This window comes from Rutidosis leptorrhynchoides, chromosome 8, assembly GCF_046630445.1.
Source record: "Rutidosis leptorrhynchoides isolate AG116_Rl617_1_P2 chromosome 8, CSIRO_AGI_Rlap_v1, whole genome shotgun sequence".
NCBI lineage: Eukaryota > Viridiplantae > Streptophyta > Magnoliopsida > Asterales > Asteraceae > Rutidosis > Rutidosis leptorrhynchoides.
Genome location: NC_092340.1, coordinates 300,430,304 through 300,452,536, shown reverse-complemented (window position 1 = coordinate 300,452,536; position 22,233 = coordinate 300,430,304). Strand labels below are relative to the sequence as shown.

Sequence of the window (22,233 nt, the reverse complement as noted above, 5' to 3'; positions counted from 1 at the left end):
CTCTTCTTGTCTACACATGGGTGGAGAGACGATTTCTATTCTATTCTACAATGATTGTCTAAATCTCACATCCTCCATACGTCGCAAGCGCGAGGTTGTGTATTGTTGTTGTTGTGTATTTGTACACAACTTAATTTTATCCATACATAATCAAATATGTTTTAAAGTGTTACAACACAACATTTTAATGAATGTTTGATTGTGTATGGATAAAAATTGATTGAGTGTTGTTTTCATGATAGATCTTAAGTTTTTTTAACAAGGTAAATTATTGAAACATGTAAACAATACAACAAAACGTGTACAATTTATAATAATACGGAGGAAATGATAAACGTAGCTCTAAGAAATACGTTTAAACATATCAAATATAATTTAATTTTATATTTATAACTCAAAACTTTCATGAATAATATTAATGTTATATTTAATTAAACAATTAAACAAAGTTTGTAAACTTAAATATGATATGCTTAAATGTAATCAGTGCCGCTAAAAAATAAGAATGTTTGGCCTTGAATTGGGCGTGTATAGTGTTTAATCATCTTTCATTTCTAAAATTTGAAGATTAATTAACGAATAAATTAACTCTATCAAATCTTTGTCTATACCCTATAGTTAGGCCTATTTATCCTCCGGCCAGCCATACTTTACTCTCTACATATTGCACTCACATACACAAGTCTCTCAGAAGAATTGGAGCTTTACTTCTCTTGTAAGTTCTTTCTAGACATATTACTTCCCTATAGAAAAACCTATATTTAGCAACAAATTTGCACCTTTTTTTTTGTTGCTCTATTGCAACTTTTTAACACTTACAAAGAAAACTTTTATCTCTTTAACAGCAAGCTAAAGTTTTAATTAACTTCTAGGGTTTGTGTTATTAATGAATCTTAATGTGCTTTGTGTGATTTTTTTCTTTATTTTGTAAATTTGAAGAAACCAATTTAAGATGGTGAGAGGAAAGACTCAAATGAAGAGGATTGAGAATGCTACAAGTAGACAAGTGACTTTCTCCAAAAGAAGAAATGGTTTGTTGAAGAAAGCTTTTGAGCTTTCTGTGCTTTGTGATGCAGAAGTTGCTTTGGTTATCTTCTCACCAAGAGGCAAACTTTGTGAATTTGCAAGCTCAAGGTTTCACCCTTTGCACTCATTTATGATTCTTGATTGATCTAAACTTGTGGGCTTTCATATATTTTGATTTTTTTTCATGCATATACATAAAGATACACATATTTGGTAAACTAATTAAACGTGATTCTTTAATTTGATTGTATCCTAGTTTTAAAGTATTAATCTTAATTAGGGTTGCTTTCTTCTTCACCTCCTTATCCCACACACAAATTACATACTAAGAAAACACAAACACTAAGCTAGGATACTTAAATCTAAAGTTAATTGGTTCTTTTTCTTTTTAGGGTTTCAAATATATATCAGGTTCTTAAAATCTTAATGGGTATATTTGTCTTCAATTCATTGTTTAGTTAAAGTTTGCAACTTCTAAACTATTATTTCTTTTGAACTATAATCAAACTCATCAATACGCGTGTGTATTGTTGATCTGTAAATATGTGATCGAATCACATCGACTGAAATTAACCTCTTTTAAGATCTTTACATGGAATCATATTAGATTTTAGATAGTCTTTTAATTATTAATTATTAAAGTATTAATTAATAATTAGTAATAATTGATAAAAAATTTAAATAAAAAAAAAAAAAAGAACTTCTGACAAAATTTCACAGAGAGTATTAGTTTTAGGTGTGGTTTTTCATGTTTTGCTTTACATGGTATTTTGTGATAACCCATATGAGATCTACAAACACAACCACTCTTTGCCAGGCATGTTCCAAGAGATTATAACATGAAGTGGTCTGTTTCAAATATTCCAACTTCTTTTCTACATATACAGAAAGTAATCAGCTTTTGCTATGCTTCTGATTTTACCATAAAAAAGAATCCACTTCTAAATTAATATATATACGATCATAGTACAACATATAAGATACTTATGTACTGTAAATGGAATATTATAATAGTGTACTACTGTATTTTGTAGTAATACTTTAGCTAAAAACATACATGATTAATTGAAATAATTAAGAAACTCTTCTCATCTTCTCATATGAATTTAAAGCACCAAATCAATATTTCATTAATAGATTTGATAAAGGATTATTTCTCATTAAGATAAAACTTAAGGTTACAAGAGTATTTATACTAATACTAAACCTTGATCTACAAGGTAGTACCTTGATTATCAAGTTAACGAATATATAGAAAGTAAATCAATCTATAATCTATCTCAATACTCCACCGCAAGTTGGAATGTGCAGGTCACGAACACCCAACTTGTCACGTAAGAATAAAAATCTATCTGTTCCCAGGGCTTTAGTGAAGATGTCTGCAACCTGGAACTCAGAGTGAATAGCACATGGTTTAATGTCTCCACTGTTTATACTTTCACGAATAAAATAACAATCCATTTCAACATGCTTCGTTCTTTCATGATAAACGGGATTAAGAGCAATATGTCTGGGAGCATCATTATCACACATCAATGGTGTGGGATACGTTTGAGTAGCATCAAAATCTTGTAACAACCACCTTAACCATAGTATCTCACAAACAGTGGAAGCCATAGCTCGATATTCTGATTCAGCTGAAGAACGAGATACAACACTTTGTTTCTTTGTGCGCCATGATACATGTGCACCACTAAGACTGATAAAATAACCCGTACAAGATCTTTTGGTAGAAGGACAATTGAGCCAACTTGCATCACAATATGCAATGAGTTCAAGACTACCAGATGAAGGTAAAAGTAACCCTTGACCTGGTGTTCCCTTAAGATAGCGTAAGACGTGTAAGGCAGCATCCATATGTGTTTTGTGTGGGTTGCTCAAAAATTGGCTTTGTTGATTGACTGAATACGTAATATCTGGACGTGTCACTGTAAGTGTTGGTGCATATTCGTGAATCCCTAGTTCTTATTCGTTGTTGCTTAACTCTGTCTTGTAATGTGTTCTTAATGATTAATCGTTACTTTGTGTTCTTATTAATTACATAATCTTATTATTGCTGAAGTTTCAGTCGGACGACTGTAGATTCAGTCGAACGACTGACTAGCTCAGTCGGACGACTGTAAGACTACAGTCGGCCGACTGTCGACATCTGGTATTATATATACGGGAACTCTGGAACAGATTAGGGTTACGCATTCTCACTACCCTCTCCGATTCCCTTCGTCCCCATTCGTCTCCGACCACTTTTACCACCGAAATAACACCATCAGGCCACGTCTTAACCTAGGATTCGACCTAGATTCGACTTAGACGCTTATCGCTTGACCCGTTATTCGATTAAGCTTGATTTCGTGTTTCCGCCACGAGATCCGGACATAGACCGACCTCTAGATCCGTAGAAAGTAATCTACAAACTGGTATCAGAGCCGGAATCGTAGGATTTGGTCTAGTTTAATCGAATTTTGTGTTTTGTGTGTTTTTGGGTTTTACCCGAAAATTGTCAAATCCGGTCATATTTTACGTTAAAGTTGGTTGTTTTTTGGTTGATTTAGGTTCGGTTAAGTCTTTTCGAGATAACCATCGGTTTGCATTAGGCCTAAAGTCCCAAAAACGAGTGGTGGATCGAAAAGTAAGCTAAAAACCCTAAAGTACGACCTGCTACTGCAAGAACGTCACTCGGACGACTGAGCACATTCAGTCGAGCGAGTGAGACTAGGTTTAGGACACCCGAGCGAACGAAAGTAGACACCCGAGCGAGTGAACCTTCAGTCGGTCGACTGAAAGAGTAATACCAGGGGCAAAAAGGGCAACGAAGTGCTGCCCAATTTTCCCCAGACACCCGAACGAGTGACATTCACCCGACCGACCGAACAACTTCACCCTTACGAGTGACCTTCACCCGTACGAACGAAACCTTCACCCGGACGAGTGAACATATACAGTCGGACGATTGAAAAAGTAATACCAGGGGCATTATAGTCACGAAGTGCTGCCCAAATTTAGTTAGTCACTCGTACGACTGAGAGACACCCGGACGACTGAAGGGACAATCGGACGAGTGTAGCTTAAACAGAACTCAGAATTTGAAATTTTTAAACTTGAACTCATTCACTTAATCAAACCAAACATGTCTGACACTAATGATCAACTAGCACAACAGTACGCTTTGGCAATCAATCCCGGTTTACAGAAACTGATTTTGTCCGAGAGTTTAACAGGTTCGGCTAACCGTAGTCCGAAACTCGAGAACTTAAATGACTTCTTAGATTGGAAGGGACGCTTCCAAATCTACTTGAATGGTATCGATGCAACTCTCTGGGATTATATTTTGATTGGCTACGTATGGCCAACCGTGGTTGTGGGAAATGACTTACATGAAAAGAACAGATCGGAATTTCAAGCCGAAGAGAAGGCTGCGTATGCACAAGAATGTAAGGCATATGCCCATCTTACGCAAGCCTTGTCTCCGGAAATCTTTCATCAGTTCAAGCAGTACTCGACATCCAAAACTCTTTGGGATGCACTTGTAGCTGCAACAGAGGGTTCCGAGGGGTACAGAAAAACCAAGGGTCAGTTGTTAAAAGCGGAGTGGAAAAGGTTTGCAGCTTTACCAGATGAGACCTTAGAACAGACTGTTACAAGATATAGGCATCTGATTAGTGAATTAAAAAGTTATGGACTTACCGTGGATGAACAGAAGGCAATAAAACAGTTCAAGCTTGGGTTACCGTTGAAGTGGGACTACATAGTCTCTCAAATTAGTACAACTACTGGAGAAGGTCCAGGTGGGATAATGACTTTGTATGGTTTCACATCAAAGTTGATGGAGAAAGAATTAGAAATGCAGACTAGGGAAGCAAGACTTAACGGTGCTCAAAATCCGAAGTTATACAGAGCAACCACCGGTATCTCCTCGATTCCGGTGCAACATGCCCCACTCCAAACTGCTTACATGTCTGCGAGCTCGTATGGTACATCTTGCCCATTGCCGCCAGTACAGCAATCTTATGTTCAACAACCATCGCCTCAAAGTGGAGAGAAAAGAAAGGCCTCAGAGGAACTTCAGTTACCTTTGATGCATCTAGACAATTACAAAGGCAAAGCGCCTGAGGTCATTAAGGAGGAAATGCAACTAGCGGCTGTTGTGGTAAACTGTTGCAATGAGATGATGGCAGGTAGTGCGGTTAATAGCCATTTGAGTGCTGAGGATTTAGAACAAATAGATGAAGATGAACTTGAGCGGATGGACATTATCTGTGCTATGGGAATTGTTATCAGAAGGGCGAAGAAGTATCTGAAACGGACTGGACAGACGAGTTTGAATGGCAACAAAGATTCAAAGTTGGGTTTTGATAAGAATAAGGTTAGGTGCTTCAATTGTGGTGAGTACGGACATTTTAAGAAAACTTGCACTAGACCTCACAAACCAGGGTTTCAGAATCCGTTTGCTCCTAATAGTGGGAATGTTGACAGGAAAGTAGTTACCATTACTGACGGACCTAGGGAGACTGTGTGTGAAACATCATCTTCTGCAATGAATACAACCTATGCTGATGAGGGATTTGAATGGTCAATTGGGTTGGGTGATGCTGAACATGCTAATGTAGTTTTTATGGGTAAGTCAGAATCTGAGAAAGAAGCTGAACGGTTAGAAAGAGTGAAAGCTGGTTGTTTGGGTAACAGTGATTGTGCTTGTTATGTTTGCAAGTGTGAAGCTCGAGTTAAACGGGCTGATGAGATAGTGAAATTGTGTTTGAGAAAGAGAGTAGAAAAGGGTCTTGCTGAGAAGTTTAAAGCTGTGTTGTCTGATGTGTCTTCTGATTCGTCTGATCATGAGCTTATTGGGTTGGATTTTGCTGAGGGTAATTGGTTTGAAAAAATAGTTGATGGTAATGTTGCTGCTAAGGGTAAGGGATGTGATGGTAATGCTGCTGATAAGGTTGATGAATACTCGGATGGTACCAGTTCAGAGTCTGAGCTGGAATCGGAAACGGAGTATCAGGAATCAGGTGGACTGAAAGACAACTGTGCCTTCATGGCAAATACTTCTGAGACACCTAAGGTACCAAATGATTCTACTTCTGCTTGTTTGAAATGCCATGCTTATGAACTAGAAGTAGCTAGGTTAGAATCCATTGTAGATACCTTGAATAAGATTCCCACTACATGTAGTGAATGCCCTAAGTATGCTAGTGTAGTTGATAGCCTTAAAAAGGAAGTAGCTGTAAATAAGAAGGATTATGAGGATGCCCTGTTTTACTTGAATAAGCAGCAAGATTATGTAGATAAGATCAAGAACCTAGAAACTAAGGTAGATGGTTTAACTGCTGATGCTCTTTTGAATAAGAGAATTTTAGATATGAACCTTACTGAAATGGAAGTACTTAAGACTGAGAGAGAATCCTATAAGAATAAGTACGAATGTGAGAAGGCTAGGCTTGACAATTACCAGAGAATGTCGTATGTGCATGAGTTTCATTCGCACAAGAACGTAGGAAAGACCGGGCTTGGGTATGACGGGATTCCTCCACCTCTAATGGGTGACTATTCCAGTACCCCACTGGAGAAAAGTGGAGAGAAATCCGGCAAACCCACAAAAGCCGAGGTTTTAAAAGTTGAACCAAAGGACCAAATCTTTATTGAGGGTATTGTGGAAGACAGTCAAACTGACTCTGAGAGTGAAAGTGAGACTGTTGAAGTGAAGAAACCAACCCCTGTTAGTAAGCCAGTCACCATCCTTAAGAATCCTTCAAATGCTAAAAAGGTGACTGAGCAGAAACAGAGACCGAGAACCGTAAAACCTGCTGATAGATCTAAGCCCTCAAACAAGAAAAGTACGCCACCACCAGTTGTGAAGTTCCAACAGGGACTAAACCATGAGCATGAATATGCTTCTGGCAAAAGAGTAACTGATGGTAGTGTACCCAAATATATACCACCAGGTCGTAGACAGCAGGCAAAATCCCAAACCAAATCACCGACCAAACCTGTTTCACCAAAACGACAGTCCACACCTACCAAAATTCAGGTCCAAAGATCCCGATATCGAGGACCGCCTTCCGTGAATTCTGATGACAGCTACCGAGCTGCCGAAACTACTTGTTATACGTGTGCGACCTCAGGTCATAGGGCGGGAATTTGTCCATTTAAACAGACCCCAAAAAGGAAGGTTGACCTCAATCCAAGGCCAGTTTACTGGCAGAGGTCAGTCTCTCCGTTGTCAGACCGTGACCGAAATGATTTCCAGACTGCCGATTATTATAGAAAACCTGTTGTTCAAAAAGTCTGGAAACCGAAAAGTGAAGTAAAACGAGAGGGCAACTCTAAAGGTCCGTCTGGATCTCAAGGGAAATGGGTTGAGTTGCCGGTTGTTGGTGTTGATGGGAAACCCACTGCCATTCGGGCATGGGTGCCCATTGTGAACTAATCATTTACTGTTTTGTGCAGGTCGCTTACAATCCACGTACCAGCACGTGGATAGTTGACAGTGGAGCGTCCAGGCACATGACGGGGAATCTGGCTTTACTTTCTAATGTTAAACCAATAGACGGTGGACCAGTTTCTTTTGCTGGAGCTGAAGGGGGTAATATTACTGCTCAGGGCATTCTGTCAAATGGCTCTGTTAGTTTTGATAAAGTGAATTATGTGGAGCAGATGTCTCACAATCTGCTGTCTGTTTCCCAAGTGGCTGAAAAGAATTACAAAGTGTTGTTTGATGATAAGAACAGCTACATTCTGAAGAAAGAGTTTGAGATTCCTAAAGATATGATCCTTATGACTGCGCCGCGACACAAAGACTTATATATACTTGACATGAAGAAGGCCACTGCTGCTGTTGGTGGTCAACAAGCTTTTGTCTCGAAAGCTTCTGAACAAGAGTCAGTGTTATGGCACAAGCGTATGGGTCACTTAAGTTTGAGAAAGATGAACCATCTGGCCCACAAAGGTTTGGTTGAGGGGCTGAATGTTAAGAGTTTTCATATTCCGGATGGTTGTGTTCCGTGTAAGAAAGGGAAACAGACAAAGAAATCTCATCCCGCGAAAAAGTTTCATTCGATTAACATTCCTCTAGAGTTATTACATATGGATCTTTTCGGTCCAATTAAGCAGAAAACACTTACAGGGGAAGTTTATTGTCTTGTGGTAACAGATGAGTACTCACGATTCTCGTGGGTTGTGTTGTTGAAACAGAAGTCGGAAACGTTTGAGCAGATCCGACTGTTAATTTTGAAGCTTGAAAGTTTGTACAACTTAAAGGTAAGGAAGATAAGGACTGATAATGGTACTGAATTCAAAAATCAGTACATGGACCACTTTTGCAAAGAGAAAGGGATACAACAACAGTTTAGTCCTGCGTACACCCCACAGTCTAATGGTGTAGCTGAGCGAAAGAATCGTACGTTAATTGAGACTGCTAGAACCATGTTAGCGGACTCGGGCCTTCCTATTAACTTTTGGGGTGAGGCCGTGAACACTGCTTGCTATATCATGAACCGTGTGCTAGTTGTTAAGAGGCACGGGAAGACTTGTTATGAATTGCTACAAAATCGGAAACCTAACATTAAACATCTAGAACCGTTTGGTGCGCCGTGCACTATAATGATCAAAGATACCGGTGGTAAATTTCACCCGAAAGCTGTTACTGGTATATTCTTAGGTTATGGGAATCCGAATAAAAGGGTGTATAACACAGAGACGAAACGTGTTGAAGTTCACTATGAGGTTGAGGTGCCTAAGATGGATCCAAAGGCTATTACAGTTAAGGGTTTTGCTTGGCACTTTGACTACAACGATCTCTTTGACTCGTTTAATCTTCCTCCAGAAGTTACTGATGAAGATTTAGCTGCACAGTTTTTGTGGGAGACTCGATCTTCTGCAGCGAATGTTCCTGTTACTAGTGTTCCTACTCCTGTTCCGAATGCTAATGTTCCGTCTACTTCCAATTCGGTTCCTGAGTTGGAAAATACAAGTGATTATGAGGCTGAGCAATCTGTTACTGGTAGTGAGTCAGAAGAGGAAGAAGAACAGCCGGTTCCACCTTTAGTCGAAACTTATTCGGGTCCTTATGAGTCTTCAGGGTCCGAATCAGATGAAGCACCCCGCAGTGATGTAGGGGGAGTACGTAGATCGAATCGAAATATTATACGTCCGTGTCGATTGAATGATTATTTTGTGGATGATACTGGTGTTCCGGGTAAACCTCCTACCGAAGCCTCAACTTCGGAACCTACTGAATCATTAAGTGCTAATGTTGTGACAGCATTTTACTCGAAACTGAATCGATCGGGGAGGATCTTCAGACATGCCCATTCTTGTTTTGTGTGTCAGATCGAACCGAAAGATGTTTACGAAGCCTTATTGTATGATGATTGGGCTTTGGCAATGCAAGAAGAGCTGTTGCAGTTTAGACACTTAGAGGTGTGGAAGCTTGTTAATCCACCTCACGGTTGTAAGCCGCTGGGTTTGAAATGGGTTTTGAAGAACAAAAAGGATGAGCAGGGTATAGTGGTAAGGAATAAAGCAAGGTTAGTGGTCAAGGGATATCTTCAGATCCCTGACATTGATTATGATGAAGTTTTTGCTCCAGTGGCGAGACTGGAGGCGATTCGAATTTTCTTGGCATTCGCTTCTTACAAAGGTTTCAAGGTTTACCAAATGGATGTCAAGAGCGCGTTTTTGTATGGGAAGATTAATGAGACTGTGTATGTTGAGCAACCGCCTGGTTTTGAGGATCCGCATTTTCCAGAAAAGGTTTACAAGTTAGACAAAGCTTTGTATGGTTTGCATCAGGCTCCGCGGGCATGGTACGCAACCTTGTCCAATTACATGATAGAGAATGGTTTTAGGAGGGGTGTTATTGACCAGACGCTCTTCATTAAAGAAAAGGGGAAGCATTTGATGTTGGTACAGGTTTATGTCGATGATATTATTTTCGGGTCTACAGACAAAGGTATGGTTGATGATTTCGAGGAGATCATGCAGAGCAAGTTTAAGATGAGTTCTTTGGGGACAATCAAGTTTTTCCTCGGTCTCCAGGTTGCACAAACAGATAAAGGCATTTTCTTACACCAGACGAAATATGTTGCCGATATTCTTACTCGTTTTCAAATGGAGGCTGAGAGACCTGCTAAGACACCTCTTTCGGTTAATCACGGCATCTCACCGGATATGGACGGTGCGAAGGTTGATCAGACTTTGTACCGGGCCATGATTGGGTCCCTTATGTACTTGACGGCGTCTCGACCGGACATAATGTTTGCGGTTTGCCTGTGTGCTCGTTATCAGGCGAACCCGAATGTTCATCACATGTTGGTCGTTAAGAAGATAATGCGCTACTTGAAAGAAACGCCGAGTTTGGGTTTGTGGTATCCGTGTGCGGATGGGTTTGAGTTAACAGCGTACAGTGACTCGGATTATGGTGGATGCAAAAAGGATTTCAAGTCAACTTCTGGGGGTTGTCAGTTTTTAGGAAAGCGGTTGGTCACATGGCAGTGTAAGAAGCAGACTGCGGTAGCTCAATCTACCTGTGAAGCGGAATACATTGCTGCAGCAAGCTGTACATCTCAAGTTATCTGGATCCAACAACAGCTGCGTGACTACGGTTTGCAAATTTCTAATACCCCTATTTTTGTTGATAATACTGCCGCCATAGCGGTCACTAAGAATCCCGTAAACCATTCAAAAACTAAACACATCGGGATTAAATACCACTTTATAAGGGATTGTTATGAAAAACGTTTAATTGATGTAGTTCAAATTGGGACTACTGAACAGAGGGCTGATCTGTTCACAAAAGCTTTTGATAGACCACGTTTTGAATTTTTATTAACTGAAATTGGACTAAAGCTTTTAAAAGACATGGTTCCCGACAAAGAGACTGAAAAATAACTCGAGTCATAGTCTTTTCTGTAACATTTCTGCCTTTTACTTTTGTGTGTTTATTTATTTTCTGTTTGTATAGATAAAATCCAAAAAGCCAAAAAGATTTTCGGTTTTAGTATTTTAGGGGGAGAAAATCGCAACATCAGAAAATATAAAAAAAATATAGAAAATGGAAAAAGAGTTATTTAACCTTGTTGGGAGATGAGGAAATTTTACTGATCATGTATGTTTAACGTTCTAAGCGTATGTAATATAGGTTTTTATCAAAGGTGTATTGGTAAGTCTTACTGACCTAATCTTGGAATGAGGTGATCACACGAACAACCAAGTAAATATCTTGACAAGGAAATCGTGGAAAGGTTTATAGCGGTTGATGGTAGTCACTTAACTACCACAGGTGCGTATGAAAGAAATAATTGTTGGGGAAATCAACAAAAGGTGAGGGTATCCCCTATTGAGACTTTCTCTGCGAGACAATTAGCGCAGGGTATTAAGTACTTGCAATACAATACTCAGAAAATCAATACAAGGCGATGTATTCTGTTATGCGTGCACACTGTTTCTAGTTACCTTACATGCCAAGATTAGGAGAATCGAAATTAATACTCAAATATGCACTCAAAATAGTAGATAGAGGTAAACATATTTCAGATAAACAGACATTCATGGGCTGTTGAAAAGCAATTGAAGACACATTTATTGAAGACATCATGTTCAAGATACACAAAGACAACCGTTGTTTCAAAAAAAAAAAAAAAAAAAAAAAAAAAAAAAAAAAAAAAAAAAAAAAAAAAAAAAAAAAAAATGAAAAAATGAAAAATGAAAAATGAAAAATTGAAAAAAATGAAAAAATTAGTAGAAAAATTTTGAGACAACTGGTTGGTCTAGAAGACATTTGAAGTCAACAGTTCTGAAGAAGACAAGGATTCAAATCATGATCAATCGTCAAGAACGAGATTGAGATGAATTCTACACACGAAGAATGTTCATGTTTCAGATCATTTCACGATAATACCAAGGTGTATTCTTAAGTTTAGGCAATCAAGGAGATATCTCAAAAATCTCTGAAGTTATAGGTTAGGCCATCATATGCGATTATTATTCCGTTTCCCAAGTAACTTTAATAATAATTAGAATACGGCATAAGGGGTTTCTAGCGACAGTGGTCAACTTCTTGACGCATGTATTCAGGATACTGGTTCTGTGAGATCTAGCCGAGCTAATTGTTTCAAAGTGTTAAGTCAAGGTAGAGGCTCATGGTCGACAGGGATATTCCGAAAATTACTGTGAGAACCTTCCTTCACAATTAGATCCAAAGTATGCACTCGTGGTAACGGACAGCGTCGGGATTTTCGTGCTCAATTGACTACCGTAAACATCGTGCGATCTGAAATGAGGACTGACTCTATGATCTAAGCAAACATAGTAATATGTCAAAGTAATTAATATAACGTGATCATCAAAATGTCTGGGGTGACAGTCAGTAATTCTAGTCGTGTGCTAATACCAAGAGCTGAAGATAAAACTTATAGGTACTTAAATCTTATGAAATGAACGTTCATAAACTACAACTTAATGACAGTTCTGATCCCTGAATTATCAAAGTTATCTATCTCACAAAAATATGTTCCTTAATGTTTGCTAGTTTCATATGTAGATTTGTTTCATTTATGTTTAATTGTTCTTCAGCTATGTTTCATTCAGAAAAATACAAAAAGATTTTCGCTTATTTTGTTTGTTAGCGTAGTAAGACTGATAAGAGTCGTTTTTAATGATGTCTCTTTGTCGAAATGGAACTTAATTATGATTGGAATTCTAATTGGACTAAATGTGATGAATTTTAATGTGAAAGATCAGTCCCAGGGGGAGTTTTGAGCAAACGGTTTGGGAAAGTGAAGTTTAAAGAAAAAGTTGTTTTTTTAATTTTGAAGCTACAGTCGAGCGAATGAAGGGTTCACTCGCACGAGTGAGACTTCAGTCGAACGACTGAGAGTGAAAATATGGGATCAGTGACAGCTATACACTCGTACGAATGAGGTTCTCACTCGAACGAGTGAGATGTCACTCGGACGAGTGTGGCAAAAATGTGAAGCGACTGACGTACAGTCGTACGACTGTGTCTGTCTGGTATATAAGGAGATGAACGACAGTCGATTCAAAATACTTGTGAAAATTGGCGAATTTTATCTGGGATTTCGAATTTGAGAAAAGAGCTTTTGCTTTCGTTTTTATTACTCATCTTTGTCTTGTGATTTCAGCGCTCATATTCAGGTACTTTAACTCGTACAGATTCGCAAGTTATGGATGATTTTGTGTTTGAAAACCCAAGTTTAAATTAAGACTTTTTGGACCGTTGAATCATCAAATTGGTTTGTGCTTTACGTTAAGCGGCCTATAAAGGCTATTCGCTGTGAATTACAGGTTCTAAAACATCGTATTTGACCAAATCTTCCATCGGACCCAAACAGATCTGATGAACTTCAGTCGGACGAGTGACGTTCGTCACTCGCACGAGTGTGAACTTCACTCGAGCGAATGAATTGTCACCCGGACGGGTGAATCTACACTCGGACGACTGTACTTGCTATTTGACCAGGCCAAGATTCTTGTTTCACCCGTACGACCGAAGTCTTCACTCGAACGAGTGAAGTGACACTCGAACGAGTGTACCTGACACTCGCACGAGTGTAGATGTTTCAGTTTGACTTTTAGGGTTATTTCGTAACGTTTGGCCTGGTTGCGTAGTTCGTCCTGATGTTATGTTTTGTGATTGGTCATGCTCTAAGTCTCTAGTTTCTGTGAATTGTTTGGTTCTGCAGATATGTCTGCTACTACTGAACCTACTGCCTCACGATCGTCTGAGGAGACTCAGGAAGAAATTCCTATTGTTCCGTTGTCAAGGGACTTGCCAGGTTTAAAGGCAAGCAAAGAGCAAAACGTCTGTGCGTACTTAAACGAGACCAGTGACGAATCCAAGGCCTATGGGTTCGTCGACATTATTCTTTTTCTGAAGCGTTCGAGAATCTTCAACGCTATTAGTGTTGAGCGTACTCCATACTACTCACACCAGAGGAAGTTCTGGGAAACTGCTGAGTTAGTGACTGAGGATAACAAGCCAGTGATTTTAGGGCTTGTCGATGGGAAGGTTGTGCGTATTTCTACGCAAATCATTAGGGATGTTATAGGTTTTCCCGATTCTGATGAAATGCCGACAATGCTAAATGTGAAGAAGGTCAGGAAGTGTTTGAAACGATGTGGGTATGCGGATGACATCGTTGTTGGTGCTGTGAAAAGGACGCGGTTCTGTCCTCAGTATCGTTATTTAACTTACGTGATTCTTCGTTGTTTGAGCCCTCTGAAGGGAGGTTACGATGGTTTATCTGCGGTTTTGTGCTCGATGTTTGTTGCGTTAGCGTTAAATCATCCGTACAACTTTTCGAAGACTATTTTCGATAACCTTGTCAGCAATCTCAAGGCTGACACAAGGTCACAGTACCTGATGTACCCTCGATTCCTCCAGATCATAATAGATAGTCAGGTTCCTGACCTGTGTAAAATCAAGGAGGATGTTATTGAGTTGATTCACCTGAACGCGGTTGGTTTAACGCGTTATCAACAAAAGAAGAAGGGGACGGCTGATGTTCCGTTTAAGAGGTTGATTGGTCACTTAGCCAATCCAAATTACGTTTGTCCAGAGGGTGATGCTTGTCGTCACTCAGACAGTGAATCAGATGTAGAGGAAGAGATTGAAGTTGTTGGTGAGCAAGAGGTTGATCAACCGCCTCAAGCTCAGCCAGAAAATCGTCCTGTCGACGGTGGTCAAGGTGAGGAGTTGCCGGCCGAAACGGCCGAGGCGTTGAAGCGAAAGATGGAGGAAACTCCACAAGTGTCAACTAAAGCTGTGAGGGTTAAACGTATGAGGTTAATGAAGAAAGTTCTGAAACCTGGCGAGTCTTCGTCAAACATCCAATCTCAATCCCAAACCCAAACAAATCCTACAACAGAAACACCTCCTGTCACTCAAACTCCAACAGATCCAATTCCACAACCTCCACCCACTCAATCAACTCGAACCTTAACCCTAACCAACCCTGATGTAGCCTCGTTAAGTCAGCGATACGCTACGCTGTGTGAAAACTTTGAGCAGTTTCAAAAAGCTGCTGAAGATGAGAAGAAGAAACGTGAAGAAGAGTTCAAGTGGTTAAGGGCAGCCTATGAGGCCCAACAGAAGTTGATTGAGGCTCAAAGGAAAGAGATAGATGAGCTGAGAGCGACGTCGGATAGTCACGCTTTAGCCCTACCTCGGGCTGAATCTTTGGCTCAGACGGCTATTAAACGACTCGAAGAACTAGAACAGAATCTGGAGGTGGTTGAGACTATTGAAGAGAGAGGTGGACCTAGCCAGTTTGGGGATTTTAACGAACAGCTCGACTTGGAAGTGGCAAAAGGGTATGACACCGACCACCCTTTACATCCGACTCCGTTACAGGTTATAACTGTCGCGGAGTTCATAGCAATGCAAGATAAACTAAATCATTCTTCTGTTTTTGATGATTTAGAGGAGGGGGAGATTCCTCACGACCTCTCTAGGGAGGACATCGATCGGCTGGTGCGTCTAGAGCAAGAAGCGAATTTATATGCTGACGCAAATGCAGCCTCGTCGTCGTCAAAGGTCCACTTTGATGATGATTCTTTTGAATCGGTTGGAGACAGTGATGATGATTTTGTTGATGAACCTGCTCCTGTTGGTGAAACCGATAATTCTTTTGATGATGTTGTTATAGAGGATGAACCGGTGGAGGATTACCCACGGTATGAGGGAGTTGATGATGATCTCCCTACTTTTGCTGATTTTGAGAAAATGAATGAGGAGATTTTGAACAGAAAGTGTGAAGAGAAAGAACGAACAGAGGTGTTACCGGAAGGGTTTTTGCCGGTAAGGTTTTTGAAAGAAAAGGTAGAGGTTTTGGAAGCGCAATGGAAAATTGCTTTGCGCTGCAGAAATTATTGTGAAAAGCCGAAACTCGAGCCCAATTGGTTGAAGTATGTGACCAAGAAGGACGAGCACATGGGCAAAGGGAAAGTCCTAGCTTGGGCCTGGATTAAAGAGTTGAATTGTTATGCGATCAAGAAAGAAGGTGGAGTGGATTACATGAAAAACCCTTGGGATTTTAAGACTCTGCCTTACTATGAATTCATGCAAGTTGCCAGGCTACGGATGTTATATCAGGAGTTCAGTGGACTCTCCGATATCTTGGCAAAGTGGATAAAAACATCTTTCAAATCAAAGAACTTCGAGGGTTTCCGACCTCAGTTTCCAAAGATTTTTTATCGCACAAACAAGAAAACGGGCCTAAGACGTAAGATTGTGAAATATGATGCGGTGCGCTACATGAGACAAGTACCAGTGAAAAAGATGCCGCAAAACTTTAGCCCACGTTTTCGTTGGTGGTATTATGACGATCGCTCAGAGGAAGCCGTCATTGTGTTGGAAAAGACGAAGGGGGATGACAATGATACGATCCGTGTTCTCGATCCGGTCTGGCTCAGGAATTGTTCCAAAGCTGACATTCATACTTTGCATTTCAGTCGGATGATGTATCGACCCCAGAATCGTGTCCAAGCAGGACAGTTTAGCAAAGTCGCCAAGGTTTGCTATCTGCGAGGCATGAATGCCGATCCTATACAGGGTTGAAGACAAGACAGATACTTTATATAGAACTAGGTCTTAGGGGGAGTTTGTTGGTGCATATTCGTGAATCCCTAGTTCTTATTCGTTGTTGCTTAACTCTGTCTTGTAATGTGTTCTTAATGATTAATCGTTACTTTGTGTTCTTATTAATTACATAATCTTATTATTGCTGAAGTTTCAGTCGGACGACTGTAGATTCAGTCGAACGACTGACTAGCTCAGTCGGACGACTGTAAGACTACAGTCGGCCGACTGTCGACATCTGGTATTATATATACGGGAACTCTGGAACAGATTAGGGTTACGCATTCTCACTACCCTCTCCGATTCCCTTCGTCCCCATTCGTCTCCGACCACTTTTACCACCGAAATAACACCATCAGGCCACGTCTTAACCTAGGATTCGACCTAGATTCGACTTAGACGCTTATCGCTTGACCCGTTATTCGATTAAGCTTGATTTCGTGTTTCCGCCACGAGATCCGGACATAGACCGACCTCTAGATCCGTAGAAAGTAATCTACAGTAAGGTATAAGAGTCGTCCCACTAATCGTCTATACTGAGAAGCATCGACTTCTTCACTTGAATCATCTGTCTTGAGTAGTAAGTTTTGCTCCATTGAAAAACTACTTGGTCGAGAAGCTTCAACACCACAATCTTTTAATATATCTAACGTGTACTTTCGTTGACTAATAACAAAACCTCTATCAGAACGAGCAACTTCTATTCCCAAAAAATACTTTAATGGTCCAAGATCTTTGATGCTAAATTTCGTATGTAGATACCCTTTTACCTAATTAATTACTTTGTCGTCGTTTCCCATTAAGAGAATGTCATCAACGTAGATTAATGCAATAACATGAACGTTGTTTTGTCGATAAACAAGCATCACATGGTCTGCATTTGATTGTTTGAAGCCGATTTGATGTAAAGAGCGAGTAAATTTTTTATACCAGTTCTGCGAGGCTTGCTTTAAGCCATATATCGACTTTTCAAGTTTACAAACAATTTGGCTCCTTCCTTTATTGAAACATTGAGGTATTTTCATGTATACCTCTTCATCTAGGTCTCCGTGTAAGAACGCATTATTTACATCCATTTGATGTACAATCCACTTCTTCTTTGCTGCAATAGCTAAGGCACATCGCATAGTTACCAGTTTTGCAACCGGTGCACATGTTTCGTGAAAATCAATCCCTTCAATTTGCGTATAACCTTTCGCAACTAGTCGTGCCTTATAATGATCAACTTCCCCGTTTGGTTTATACTTTATCTTGTAAACCCATTTAGAGTCTATTGCTTTCTTTCCTGGAGGCAAACTAGTAATACTCCAAGTGTTATTAGCTTCGAGTGATTGTATCTCCTTTGACATAGCTTCCTGCCATTCGGTACAATTGATAGCTTGTTTGAAAGTTTTAGGTTCCTCTTTGAAAGTAATCGCAGATAAAAAGCTTGATGAGTTTTAAAGAAATTATCATATGTGATGTAGTTGGCAAGAGGGTATACCACATTGGCATTAGAACTTGAAGTAGAATCGAGTGACGTGTGCTGAAGGGACTGAGGCAAATCAGTGACAAAATCTTGCAAATGTTTTAGTTTAGATTTTATATGTGTACTCGTTCTAACTTTGTTCCCTTCTGAGATCGTTTGAGAAGGTGCCTGTGATGTAGAAGTAGTGGTTTGAGAGGTGTTGTGGTGTAAGTTTGTAGTTTGATCTTCTGTAGCTTCAGACTGTACATGATCTTGATGAGATTCTTGGTGCTCATTCTCTCTTTCTGCTTGGTTTTGTTCACGCTGGGACATGATTTGTGAGTACATTTCATCATCAGTTAGCCTTTGTAAGTCAACTATGGTGTCAGACAAGTTGTGTTGTGGAATAACTTTGTGGCCATTATAAACATTGTCAAATGGGAACTTATCTTCAATGAATGTCACATTCCTAATGATACAAGTCTTGTTGCTTTGTAAATCATAAAACTTGTAACCCTTTTGTCCCATAGGATAACCAATAAAGACACAAGGTCTACCCTTCTCCCCAAACTTATCTTGTTTGTAGAAGTTGTCATGAACATAAGCAAGATAACCAAAAACTCTAAGGTGATCATAGGTTGGTGTTTTACCTAGTAAAACTTCATGAGGAGTTTTATAGTTTAGGTTTTTACTCGGTAACTTGGTGATGATGTATGCTGCGGTTAGGACACAATCACCCCAAAATTCGATTGGTAATGAAGCTTGAAATCGAAGAGCCCTGCTTACCTCTAATAGGTGCCGATGTTTTCGTTCAACTACCCCGTTTTGTTGAGGTGTATAAGGACAAAATGTTTCAAAAAGGATACCCTTCTCTTCATAATGACACGAGATTGAAACTCCGTGCCATTATCTGTGCGAAGACGTTTGATTTATTTATCAAACTGTGTTTGTACCATGATATAAAAATTCATAATCAACTGGGCAGTTTCAGACTTATTTTGCATCAAAAATACCCATATTCCTTTACTATAATCGTCAACAATTGACAAAAAATAATACGACCCATTCATAGAAGCAGTTTTATACCGTCCCCAAATGTCTACATGTATTAATTCAAAACAATCCACAATGTTTGGAAAACTAATAGGAATAGGTAACCTATTGATATTTTTAAGGGTTAAAGCCAAAAATAGGCTACAAACTTACACAAATATACCGATGTCGCTCACAAATCCATTTCTGTCCTACTGTCGCCTACAAACTTATAAAAATGTGCTAATATAAACAAAATACTTTTTTTAACCGTCAACCAAAATGATTGATTACGTGACTTCTAAGTAGTGATGACACGTCGGTGATACATCGAAACAGAAACTGAGAGTATATGGGCGACATCGGGACATATAAAATGAAAAAAAAAAAGTTAAATAATTAACTTTACCGGTTCAGCAGGTAACCGGTAACGAAATGTTAACATCAGCACATTTTTTATAAGTTTGTAGGCGACAGTAGGACGGAAATGGGTTTGTGGGCGACATCAGTACATTTGTGTAAGTTTGTAGCCTATTTTTGGCTTTAACCCTATTTTTAAGCAATACAATTAGATTTAGCTTTGATCCTGACAAACAAAGATAGATTGTACTTATTCCAACAAAAAAAAAAAATTATGTAAAAAAAAACGGCATATTGATATTTTTCATCAGTGTTGTTAATCTCCATATTAAAGTCTTATTTTGTAATATACTTGTATTGATGTATTCTTTGCAAAAGCTTTATAAGTTTAAAGCAGAATTGCTGATGTTTTCATGTATCTTTTACTTTAAAATAAAAGGTTTATGTTGCCATGTTGGTGTCTATTAAGAAGACTGATTAATTATTAATTTTTTTTTTCGTAATAACATTCTTGCCTTCAAAAAAAAAAAAAAAAAAAATGTAGTTACAATAATTAAGGTGAGCATTACATTTAATTGCTTCAACCATACCTTGACTACAATACCAGTTGAGCCATTTCAAATGTCACTTCTTTATGCGTCCTATATCTGATCGATCGATATCAGTAAACATAATTCTTGAATCACGTAATTTCCTGCTCATGTACATGTACATTTCATGTGGCGTTTATACTATTACACACTATTGTATTACTATATATAGTTTAAGCCTGAGCTGCAATAGGAGAACTTGAATAAGACAGACACACTTTTGGTTTCTCCTTTAAGTTTTACCTAAAAATGTCATACTATACAAACTTACATGCAGTTTTCATATAATTGGATACAAACTAATATAAAATCAAACATGTTCTTTTAAACTGTGAAAGAAACACAAGATGTCACAAGTTATTTATAGTTCAGTCTAGTATATGTAGACATGACAACATGAATATACAAGCTAGCATGATAATCTTTACTGTCACTTTTAACTGATATATAACAGCTTAAATTAAGAATGATATACATGAATTTCATAACAGGATATTACTAATAACGGATGATTCTGCCATGTTGAGTTTATTTTTTGTTAGATCTTCAATAAAACTTGTTCTCTTAGAAATAATATAATCCTAGCATGCTTAATTTTGGACTATCTATATTCATTCAACACCTAATTGATTTTGTGTTTTGAACAGCATGGAAGAGACTATCGAACGCTACAGAAATCAAGTAAAAGAAGTTCAAACTGACAATTCTTCGAGTGTAGAAAATGCTCAGGTTTCAATTCTATCCTAAATATTCTCCCAAGATAAACTTCTCGATAACGTTTATATAGTAATTTCATCAGTGGCAGCAGTTAAGGGATGAAATAGCTAGCATGGCAAAGAAGATAGAAGACATCGAACTCGCAAAAAGGTTCAAATTTTCTGTTAAAACCTTTTAATCTTCACATGAAATGTGCTTGTATAGCACTACGATCAACATGCAGTTAGCTAAAAGAAAGATATTAAAAAGATATTAAAAAGTATAACACATTTAAATTGACAGAGAACTTTTGGGAGAAGGGCTGGAATCATGCACACTCGAAGAACTGCAAGAGATTGAACAGCAATTGGAGAGAAGCGTATGCATCATTCGAGCTAGAAAGGTTGCATTTTTATGCATAAAGTTTAAGTAATTTTACTGTCAATTAAGAACTAGTTTTGAATCAATTGGACTTGAAATTCATAGACTGATCAATATGATTATTTGGTGTTTCAGATGCAAGTTTACAAGGAACAAATTGAGGAACTAAAAGCAAAGGTACAATCATGAAGTTTAATAATCCAACAATTGTCACACATTGCATGTTTAACTATTTATTTTGGGGTAATGATTTTTCCACTCATGAGGTGCTTTCTTTAGTTGTACAATACAAACAACGGTTAATGCTTAGGCATGAGTGAATTTATCAAAAAATAAAAGGGAAATATCATCACCCTTTATTTTGTTGACTAATTAAATGATTAAATGATCACTAATTAAGGTCTTTTTGATAAACTTATATCATTACACTACAATAGTTAAGCAATAACTATAAGTGTGTAACAGTTAATTAAAAATGAGAAGAGACAATCTCAGATGTATATACTATGCTACGGAGTATTATTTATATAAATAAAAACAAAAATATCTGCTAAGCATATATAAAAAACTATATATGCAAAATGCATCTTCTAATTCTTTATATGAAAATTTTCAGGAGAAATTGCTAGTTTCGCAAAATGCGATGCTAAATGTGGAGGTAAGTTTTTCTGACTTGTATCTAGCTTATAGTAAATTATACACTCATTAAGTTATTTACTATAGCATTCATAGTCACAGATATGTATTCATTAATTTTAAGAGTCCCTAAAACTATTGGATTAAAGATAATTATGATGTAAACAAACTTGAATTCGTGTGCCAGTGTATAATTCAAACCAAAGAAAAGATAGAAGAACGAGTGGCAAGTGTACAAATCACGGAATATGGAGACAGTTCTGATGTGGAAACAGAATTATTCATCGGATTACCTGAAAAACGGACCAAACAAAGATAATCCAAAAGTTCTATACGTTTAATTCGTAAAATACATATTTATGTACTTATCAAGATCTTGCTGTGAAATAATAGATCGTACAATATGTGCATGATTCTATGTGTTAATGCAAAACATAAACTAATCTAATATGTTTCTCAGTTATACT

The 22,233-nt window shown here is 38.3% G+C and overlaps 1 protein-coding gene across 1 annotated transcript; it reads left to right on the top strand.

The window, feature by feature from the left end:
• The first annotated feature begins 646 nt into the window (after positions 1-646).
• Positions 647-22,221, top strand: LOC139862364 (MADS-box protein SOC1-like). The gene is made up of 8 exons (XM_071850957.1): positions 647-715; positions 940-1,134; positions 20,701-20,782; positions 20,853-20,920; positions 21,053-21,152; positions 21,266-21,307; positions 21,747-21,788; positions 21,954-22,221. Exons 2-8 carry the CDS (start codon positions 953-955, stop codon positions 22,083-22,085), a joined length of 648 nt encoding a protein of 215 aa, XP_071707058.1. The 5' UTR covers positions 647-715; positions 940-952; the 3' UTR covers positions 22,086-22,221.
• The last annotated feature ends 12 nt before the right edge of the window (positions 22,222-22,233 follow it).

Coding starts and splice junctions, on each gene's coding strand:
- LOC139862364 (XM_071850957.1), top strand. CDS start 953: ATGGTGAGAGGAAAGACTCAAATGAAGAGGATTGAGAATGCTACAAGT. Junction 1,135..20,700: donor TGTGAATTTGCAAGCTCAAG/GTTTCACCCTTT, acceptor TGTTTTGAACAG/CATGGAAGAGACTATCGAAC. Junction 21,153..21,265: donor GCATCATTCGAGCTAGAAAG/GTTGCATTTTTA, acceptor TTGGTGTTTCAG/ATGCAAGTTTACAAGGAACA.